This window comes from Salvelinus namaycush, chromosome 6 (assembly GCF_016432855.1).
Source record: "Salvelinus namaycush isolate Seneca chromosome 6, SaNama_1.0, whole genome shotgun sequence".
NCBI classification, from domain to species: Eukaryota; Metazoa; Chordata; class Actinopteri; order Salmoniformes; family Salmonidae; genus Salvelinus; species Salvelinus namaycush.
In genome coordinates, this window is record NC_052312.1 from 8,150,701 (window position 1) to 8,160,858 (window position 10,158).

General features: G+C 48.4%; 1 protein-coding gene across 1 annotated transcript; it reads right to left on the minus strand.

Moving 5' to 3' along the window:
- Nucleotides 1-2,129: 2,129 nt before the first annotated feature.
- On the minus strand, nt 2,130-7,719 carry si:dkey-28a3.2. Its single transcript, XM_038995444.1, has 6 exons — nt 6,039-7,719; nt 3,827-4,738; nt 3,552-3,607; nt 3,399-3,460; nt 2,838-3,155; nt 2,130-2,730 (listed from the first exon to the last, which is right to left on the minus strand). Exons 1-6 carry the CDS (start codon nt 7,647-7,649, stop codon nt 2,633-2,635), a joined length of 3,057 nt encoding a protein of 1,018 aa, XP_038851372.1. The 5' UTR covers nt 7,650-7,719; the 3' UTR covers nt 2,130-2,632.
- Between the last annotated feature and the right edge of the window lie 2,439 nt (nt 7,720-10,158).

The window sequence follows — 10,158 nt, forward strand, 5'->3', positions numbered from 1 at the left end:
TGGACTGAGGGAGAGCCCTGACTGTGCTTTAGTATGTTATAAAGCACAACGACATTATAGAGCCCAGTGACATCCCTCATTGACATACACTGATCAAAAAAATAAAGGGAACACTAAAATAACACATCCTAGATCTGAATGAATGAACTATTCTTATTAAATACTTTTTTCTTTACATAGTTGAATGTGCTGACAACAAAATCACACAAAAATTATCAATGGAAATCAAATTTGTCAACCCATGGAGGTCTGGATTTGGAGTCACACTCAAAATTAAAGTGGAAAACCACACTACAGGCTGATCCAACTTTGATGTAATGTCCTTAAAACAAGTCAAAATGAGGCTCAGTAGTGTGTGTGGCCTCCACGTGCCTGTATGACCTCCCTACAACGCCTGGGCATGCTCCTGATGAGGTGGCGGATGGTCTCCTGAGGGATCTCCTCCCAGACCTGGACTAAAGCATCCGCCAACTCCTGGACAGTCTGTGGTGCAACGTGGCGTTGGTGGATGGAGCGAGACATGATGTCCCAGATGTGCTCAATTGGATTCAGGTCTGGGGAACGGGCGGGCCAGTCCATAGCATCAATGCCTTCCTCTTGCAGGAACTGCTGACACACTCCAGCCACATGAGGTCTAGCATTGTCTTGCATTAGGAGGAACCCAGGGCCAACCGCACCAGCATATGGTCTCACAAGGGGTCTGAGGATCTCATCTCGGTACCTAATGGCAGTCAGGCTACCTCTGGCAAGCCCATGGAGGGCTGTGCGGCCCCCCAAAGAAATGCCACCCCACACCATGACTGACCCACCGCCAAACCGGTCATGCTGGAGGATGTTGCAGGCAGCAGAACGTTCTCCACGGCGTCTCCAGACTGTCACATGTGCTCAGTGTGAACCTGCTTTCATCTGTGAAGAGCACAGGGCGCCAGTGGCGAATTTGCCAATCTTGGTGTTCTCTGGCAAATGCCAAACGTCCTGCACGGTGTTGGGCTGTAAGCACAACCCCCACCTGTGGACGTCGGGCCCTCATACCACCCTCATGGAGTCTGTTTCTGACCGTTTGAGCAGACACATGCACATTTGTGGCCTGCTGGAGGTCATTTTGCAGGGCTCTGGCAGTGCTCCTCCTGCTCAAAGGCGGAGGTAGCGGTCCTGCTGCTGGGTTGTTGCCCTCCTACGGTCTCCTCCACGTCTCCTGATGTACTGGCCTGTCTCCTGGTAGCGCCTCCATGCTCTGGACACTACGCTGACAGACACAGCAAACCTTCTTGCCACAGCTCGCATTGATGTGCCATCCTGGATGAGCTGCACTACCTGAGCCACTTGTGTGGGTTGTAGACTCCGTCTCATGCTACCACTAGAGTGAAAGCACCGCCAGCATTCAAAAGTGACCAGAACATCAGCCAGGAAGCATAGGAACTGAGAAGTGGTCTGTGGTCACCACCTGCAGAACCACTCCTTTATTGGGGGTGTCTTGCTAATTGCCTATAATTTCCACCTGTTGTCTATTCCATTTGCACAACAGCATGTGAAATTTATTGTCAATCAGTGTTGCTTCCTAAGTGGACAGTTTGATTTCACAGAAGTGTGATTGACTTGGAGTTACATTGTGTTGTTTAAGTGTTCCCTTTATTTTTTTGAGCAGTGTATTATTTTGGTTTAGAGCACAGGAGACATTGTGTAGTAGTAGTAGTGAATGATGATCGCTACAAAATGGCGCTAAAACATCAAGAAGGCCTCCCGAGTGGCGCAGTGGTCTAAAGCACTGCATCGCAGTGCTAGCTGTGCCACTAGAGATTCTGGGTTCGAGTCCAGGCTCTGTCGCAGCCGGCCGCAACCGGGAGACCCATGGGGCAGCGCACAATTGGCCCAGTGTCGTCCGGGTTAGGGGAGGATTTGGCCGGCAGGGATGTCCTTGTCCCATCGCGCACTAGCGACTCCTGTGGCGGACCGGGAACAGTGCACGCTGACACGGTCGCCAGGTGTACGGTGTTTCCTCCGACACATTGGTGCAACTGGCTTCCGGGTTAAGTGGGCATTGTGTCAAAGAAGCAGTGTGGCTTGGTTGGGTTGTGTTTCGGAGGACGCATGGCTCTCGACCGTCACCTCTCCCGAGTCCGTACAGGAGTTGCAGCGATGGGACAAGATTGTAACTACCAATTGGATACCACGAAATTGGGGAGAAAAAGGGGTAAAAAAAACCCAGCAAGAAGATACATTAGTGCGTGTGGGTGTGTGTATATGTGTGGGTCTATCCCAAAGTTAATGAGGTAAAGCTTGCCTCTTGTCGTTCCATGTCCCCTATACAGTTATACAGTTCCAAGTTTAGTTCATCCTTTGTAGAGGAACTGCTCCGGAAAAGATAATACACAAAAGAAAACAGCAGAAATGTTTTCACTTCCTCTATTGTTTTATGCTGTCTGGAATTGAGCTATTTGTGCTTCTGTAAATTAGGACAAGTAGGTAGGACGTACGAGTTTGTCAAACAATGTGTCGGAAAAACGTATTCCTACAGACAGATAAGAATACACCCCTTGGTATACAGACAGCTACGGTCAACATTATGATATACAGACATGGATGGTGTCTGTGCAATGTACAGTTATGAAGGCTCAAATGCTCACCTTAGCCCTCAGAGTCTTTTAATCGTTCTAGAGCTTTTGCTGTTCGTCGGGTATGACGAGTCCTCTGTATCAACCATTACTTCTGCTGGGTGGTTGGCACTGTCCCCTGAAACAAAATGTGCTTGGATATAACAGAAATACTCAATACCAAATTTCCCCATCGCCAGGAACAGGAAGAACTCTGGGCCCTCTAATATAATATAGCCTAATTACCTCCCATCGTCCCACTGTGTTGCTGCAGCTGGCTGGTGAAGAAGCGTTCTCTCCTGGACACCTGCTCGTCCCAGGCCTCTAGGATGCGAAGGTGCTCCGGGGACTCCAGGCTCAGGGTATCTGGGTGGGCCTCGTCGATGTGGGCCCTCACCCCCTCCAGGCTGTGGGAGTACTGGAGCTCCCCGCACACCATGCACACCAGCAGCTGGTTCAGCGGGTCGTAGTCCATGAGGTAGCGATTCCTCCATACAGCATCCGAGATGGCGCCGTCGTAGTTGTCGCCAAGATCGTCGTGTAGGAAAAGGAGCTCTGATTCGTCTAGAGGAAAGATAGTGGTATTGTGAGACATGGAACTTTAGGATTTTGGGAACTGGTCAGTCGGGCCAGTAGACTGCAATTTCTAGTAGTCCATGATGACTTTCTACTAGCCAGGGGTCCAACATATTTGAATAAATATTTGGGCTAGTTAGCCACATTTTCTACTAAGGCAACAAGGTTACTCTAAGAAAGGCCTATAGCTAGATTTAGGCTGAAAATATCTAGAAGTATCAAATGTATTACCTTCTAAAGGTTCAGTTTGGCCAAAGTCAGGAAAGTAGCACATGTCTGTCTCTGTGGAAGTACTATGGAAAAAAGGACATCAGTTATGATTACTACCAAAACACACACTGAGGTAACAGAAACGTCAGAGAGAAGTCTGAAATCTTGTCTCACCTCAGAAGTAGTTCAGAGTCCTCGGAGGTGTTGAACCACCGGTCAGGATCCTGTTCCTTTGGTTGAGAAAAAAACGAAAGGAGTTACAGTCAGCCCTAAAAAAAAATGAACTGACCAAGAGGAATGAAAGTTACCCAAGGCTGAATCCTCAACCCTTGGTATCAATGCATGATTTAAGCAAAGTTACGGTTCAGTCAATGGTTAAACATACAATTCTGACTTATTACAATATTATATGGCCTTTTCTTTGAAATGTTGACTATTGAAAATGTTACCTGTGTCTCCATCTCCTCAAGCAGCTGTTGAGGATGATGAGTGTTAGGAAGGATGGGCTGCCAGTTGACCGAGGGCCTCTTCTCTGTCATATCCCCATCTCTCATTGCTTTCCTGGCTCTCTGCTCCTTCTTCCTCACCCTCCAGTACTCCCTCTTCTTCCTCAGAGTCTCCTCTTCCGACTCCCCCGGCACTGGCTTGGGCGGACCCATTGGGCTTATGTAGATAGGGCTTTTGGTGAGCCCCTGCAATGTAGGCGATCGTACATTTTGTACATTCCCACTTTGAGAAATCTGAGCACCTTGATATTTGAAAGGAGTCTGTGTTGGGGTGAAAGAGGATGTTTGACTGGGATGCTGAATGGGTAAGAGTTTTATGCTAGTCAAAGGGTTGGGAGGAGGTGTGAGAGTAGCGATGGGTGAGGTATCGGTGTCTGAGGTTTCCTGCACTCGCAGTCTCCATTTTAGAACGTGGGGCGAGTCAGCGCTGGATCCTGGGGCCGCTTCCTGTTGGTTCTCCACCAATAGCAGCCCGTCTTTCTTCCCCTCACTCAATGGGGGGACAGTGACACCACCTCCTATAGGGAGAGACACGGTACTGAAGCTATGAGATGTCTGTGGGGACCCTGTGTGACCAATGGGTGAATTGGAGATGCTGGTACAGTTGACAGGAGGGTTGAGCTGTGTTGTATCATATGGCTGTCCCATGTTGGAGGTGGTGGGGTCTACAACCAGAAGTGTAGGGATGTTGGTGACCATGCTGAGGCTAGCCTTGGGTCCAGAAGCAGGGGGAGATATAGGCTGGAGAAGTGGGGGGGACTGCAGTTCGAGCAATGGTGCTGTGTGTAGACCGAAGCTTCCGCTTCTCTGCACTGGCCTCTGTGTGTGTGTCTTCACAATGAGGAGATTCGAAACCTGAAACACAAATCGATGAATACGTTTACATTAGTTTTATGTCACAATATACAGAAACATTAATAACCAAGGTTATTTGATCTATTTGTTGATCTTTACAAAAATGTACTTGTTTATGTTTGTCAAGTTCTCAGAATATATATCCCCCTCTTCCTCAAATAGACTGAACAAAAATATAAACGCAACATGTAAAAGTGTTGGTCCCATGTTTCATGAGCTGAAAGAAAAAATCCCAGAAATGTTTAATACGCACAAAAGCTTTTCTCAAATTTTGCGCACAAATTTGTTTACATCCCTGTTAGTTAACATTTATCCTTCGCCAAGATAATCCATCCACCTGACAGGTGTGGCAGGTGCACCTTGTGCTGCGGACAGTAAAAGGCCACACTAAACCGAATGGCGTGGTGTGGATGAGCGGTGTGCTGATGCCAACGTTGTGAACAGAGTGCCCCATGGTGGCGTGAGGTTTTCGTATGGGCAGGCATAAGCTACAAACAACAAATACAATTACATTTTATTGTTGGCAATTTGAATGCCCAGAGATACTGTGACAAGATCTTGGAGGCCCATTGTCGTGCCATTCATCCATTGCCATCACCTCATGTTTCAGCATGATAATGCACGGCACCATGTTGCAAGGATCTGTACAAAAATCCTGGAAGCTGAAAATGACCCAGTTCTTCCATGGCCTGCACACTCACCAGACATGTCACCCATTGAGCATGTGTGGGATGCTCTGGATCGATGTGTATAACAGCGTGTTCCAGTTCCCGCCAATATTCAGCAACTTTGCACAGCCATTGAAGAGTGGTACAACATTCAGCAGCCTGATCAATTCTATGCAAAGGCGATGTCGCGCTGCTTGAGGCGAATGGTGGTCACACCAGATACTGACTGGATTTCCGATCCACACCCCTACTTTTTATTTAAAGGTTGTCTGTGACCAACAGATGCGTATCTGTATACCCAGTGATGTGAAATCCATAGATTACGGCCTAAAGAATTTAACTCAGTAAAATCTATTAAATTATTGCATTTATATTTCTGTTCAGTATAGGTTCATGGTATTTCAGTTGGACTTGACAGTGGGCCTGACCAGAAGACAACTCTACAGTTTATTCTGTAAGCACCTACAATGCTTTGCAAACTACATATCAGTTCCACACTCCAACTGACATAACCCCAAAACATACTTTTGCCTCAAATTTAATTGAAATGATAGGTATAGGGCTACCATTGTGAATGACGAAATCTGCAGTGATGAAATGTAATATCAAGATTACAAATGACATCCACCCACCTGTGCTGCTTTGAGGGCCAGTCGTCTGCCGTAGTCCCCCCGTCTCAGCCCCCCTCCTCCCTGCCTGGCAGTCCTAGCTCTCTGCTGCCTCTTTATCATCCTCCAGTACTCCCTCTTCTTCTCCAGAGTCACATTCTGGCCTGTCACCTCTGGGGCGTGCTGATGTTGCTGAAGTTGTTGTTGATTTTGAGGTTGTTGATGAGGTGGTTGATGTCGATGTTGATTTTCATGTTGTTGATGAGGTGGTTGATGTCGATGTTGATTTTCATGTTGTTGATGAGGTGGTTGTTGTTGTTGTTGAGGCTGATGGTGTAGCTTTGGGGGTTCTGGGGAGCAGCAGTGGTGGTGTCCTGCTTTTTTGGCACGCAGCCTCTGGGCTCTGCGAGGGAGGGGTGGTCCTCTGGAAGCTGCCGTGTAGGACCAAGAGTGTGTGGGTGTGTGAGAGGGGGGTTCAGAGGGAGGGGGAGCTGGGAAAGACAGACTTTCAGTGCAAGGACTTGACAGGGGAGAGTCCTTAGGATGAGGGCTCAATGGGCAAATGGTTACCTGGCAGGATGGCAGGGCGTCAGCATCCACCTTCCATCCTTTGACCTCCAACGATAGGTCACCAGATAGGGAGACCTTCTCCTCGTCTTCCAGGGTGAGCAGAGGTAGATTTGGCTTGACCTCCATCTGGACGGAAGCATCCTTGTAAGAACATGTCTGAGGATCACTTTTACAAGGCAGCTGTTCTGTAATACAGTCTGGCTGTTCCGTTTTCCAGTCAGCCACAGTGCTGAGGGATTCCTCCAGCAGCTTCTTCATAGAAGCCACCACCAAGAGAGTGGTGGCCTGGCTGTCAGCACTCGAGGCTGGGTCTGGTGGCTCGGTCTGTGGTGGCGGTGAACACCGGGACGGTTTGATATCAACACAGAGGGGTTGTTCCAGTAGAGGACATGGAGTGTCTGTTGAGGTTGATCCTCTCTCTTGTTTGATTTGGTCTCCCTGTGGAGACGTGGACACACTGGTGTTTGAGAGAGGCTTGATAGTCAGTGTGTTGTTGACATTGGGAATGGCGACAGCTAATCGTGCTAACCTTTGGTTCCGCCTCTTCTGTGAGGCGGTCTTTCCCCTAGCTTGAACTCCTTGCCTTAGTCGGGTGGCGCGTGCCGCCCTCTGCTCTCGTTTCTTTACCCTCCAGTACTCTCTCTTCTTAGCCATCTTTTCCTCCTCTGTTAGCTTTGGGTCCAATTTGATTGCTGCTGATGCTGTAGAAGCTTTGACAGCCATCTGCATGACCCAGCTAGCCGGCTTCGGTATCGCTGTAGGCAAACCAGGAAAGGTGTTTTGAATGTTTTGAGGGTGTGTGAGGGTGATACGACTCTGGGGCTGGACGACTGTGTGTGGATTAGGGAGGTTTTTCGGGGGGCTGCCTGAAACTAACCTGGGAGGCTTTCTGATTGATAGGCCGATGGGAGGACAGGAGACATTAACTTGAGCAGGACGGATTAGAGGTGGTGGGTTGACCCGTATTTGATGTACCATATTACTATATGTATCACCAGTGTGTTTGGGAAGCAGTTGGTGTTGGCGCTGTATGTTAGTGTTCGTAAATGAATTATTAACAGGCATCCCACCGATGCCACCAATTTCATCCCCTGTCTCTTTTGCTTCTGTAATGAGATAAATTTGGGGAATGGTATTGGTCAATGTACCGTCCTCCTTGATGAACCCTCCGATGGTCTCTGAGGCGCTGGTGTGGGTAGGCCCATTTCCTGTTGGTTGTGGCAGTGTGTTGCAGCCCGCCGCTCTCGCCTTCCTCATATCCTCCAATATGCTCTGGTACCGGTTGACTCTTCGCATCAGAGCATCCTTCTCCTTCATCTTAGCTCGGACTTCCACTGACAGCTTAGCTCGCTGTTCCCGCTTCTTGACACGCCAGTATTCCCGCTTCCGGGACACCCTCTGCTCGGGTGTCTCCGTTGGGTCCTCTCGGAGTGCGTTGCAGGTTTTGAAGGCTGTAGCATGACAGGGGGACTTTCTCATGTTTCTCTGACCCAGGAAATTCCTTTGGATTTCAATGAACCTCTGTCTCGGAGTCCTACAACGGACCATACCTTGGCTAGTGTTGGCAAACTGCCCTGGACCAGGGAGCCTTCTGCTTGGTTCCCCTGCAGGTTTAAAACCAATGACATTCGATGCCATGCCAGTCTGCATTGTTGGTTCAGCGTCCTGCGGATTCTCTACTTTTACCTGAACAGTCTGTTGATTAGCGTTGACTGCAGTTAGCTTAGCCAGGACTGAATCCTCAGACTCCCTTTTGACTACAACGCTAGCCACTGCTCTGGCGTTCTTCAGCAGGCGTCCGGCTGAGATGAACGGGACCCTGACTCTATTAATACACTGCCTATGGCCCTGTCCACTCAAAGCAGACGGAGGACGTTCAATGACCACGTTGGGTCCAGCTTTTTGCAACGTTATCTCCATGTTCGTGATTCTCTCTCTAGCCTTCGTTAACCTAACCGCCTGCTTCGCTCTCTGTTCTCGCTTCTTGATGCGCCAATTCTCTCTGCGCTTGGCGGCTTTGTCCTCCGCAGTCTCCAGTGTAGCTGATGTGTCGTTGATACAACTAACTTCTTGGCCTGTGACCGGGTCACGCTTTGTCCCACCTAGTTGTGTTACTTTCATCCCTATAGGCCTACCCTCTGGTTTGTGAATGAGGACAGGGGCAGGCTGATTGGTCACGATGGGCAACCCTGAGGTAATGTTAGCAGTTAGCGGTCCAGGCTGAACACGCACGGTAACTTGCGTCTCAGTTAACGCATCAGGCCTTGATGCATCTGGCCACCCAGAGTGTTTCTGTGTTGACACTACAGGAGAGCTGCCATTCAGAATAGTCATTCCGCTCTGTGGTTGGCGAGGTGCAGAACCTGAGGGTCTCACTGCCACTCTTCCCAGAGGCAAGGAGGAGCCACTGTTGAGCAGCACTCCGTTGGGTTTGGCTGAGGTAACCGTTCCGATCACAGTGCCCCCTGTTGGGGAACTTTTCACCGACATCTTGCAGACCATCGCACCTTCTCCTGGACCTGTACTGGATGTTGGGAACTGAGGCAAGACTTTGTCAAGTTTTATCCTCTGGAACCACTTCTCCTTTTGGTTTGCTGAGGAAGAGTTTTGGTCCTCTTCCCCAACACTATGGTTCAGATGATAGGAGATAGCAGAACCCTTTCCCTTTAATAAAACTACAGGTGCACCATCGACATTGGTTTGGTAGGAACCATCGCTATTCAACAAAGTGGGGGCAGACCCTGCCATTGAACAAGAGGCACTGGGATTCAACACCATAGAGGTTAGGGTCTTATGGACTGCATTTCTGCCCAAGGAGTTACATACTCTGTTTGTATCTTTTTCCCTCTTGACCTCTGACAGCTTGGCCCTCTGCTCTCGTTTCTTGGTCTTCCAGTACTCTCTCTTTTGGGCAAGTGTGGCATCGTCGAACTCTGAGGCTGGACGGTAGCGCTGACCCCGTGGGCTGCCAGCCCCTCCAGTTCCCTTGGTGGTTGGCATGCTAGTTTCTGATTGGTCACCTCTCGTGCTCTTCACCAAACTGTGCTGGCTGCAGAATCTTCACTCATCCCACTCTCCTTCGTCCAATGTTCACCTGATATGGATGCTGTCAGCCTTTAGCCTACATTGTCGTATGCTATTGAGTAACATTCTATAGGTCTTGTTATGTCCGTCTCCCATCTCTGGTGGTCACCCGCCACATCTTGACATTAACAGACAACAAATGGTCCTGAAAATGAGAATAAACAACACGCTTAGCGAGACAAATATACTAATCTAATAGGTCTTGGGAAATGTGATTGTTTGCTGACATATCACATCTTGAAGTTGTTTTAAACTGTTGCCAGTTTAGGAACCAAATTAATAAACATACGTCTTCAAACCACATGGTTGCACCCCATTTATCCATCCCAAAATTAAAGCTAAATATTCAATATAGTAAATTATATATTGATATCATTGTCAAGTATTGGCATTTATTAACACAATTTCTGGCTGGCTTAGATATTGACTTTTATAAAATAAAGGAAGCAAGAAATAACTTGTGCGCACCCTATTTAACTAATTAATATAG

Excerpts from the sequence above, each read along its gene's own strand:
- si:dkey-28a3.2 (XM_038995444.1), bottom strand. The coding sequence starts at position 7,649 with ATGCCTGTTAATAATTCATTTACGAACACTAACATACAGCGCCAACAC. Across the intron at positions 4,739-6,038 it reads TGGCCCTCAAAGCAGCACAG|GTTTCGAATCTCCTCATTGT; the intron begins GTGGGTGGATGT and ends TTTGTGTTTCAG. Across the intron at positions 3,608-3,826 it reads TTGAGGAGATGGAGACACAG|GAACAGGATCCTGACCGGTG; the intron begins GTAACATTTTCA and ends TCTCAACCAAAG.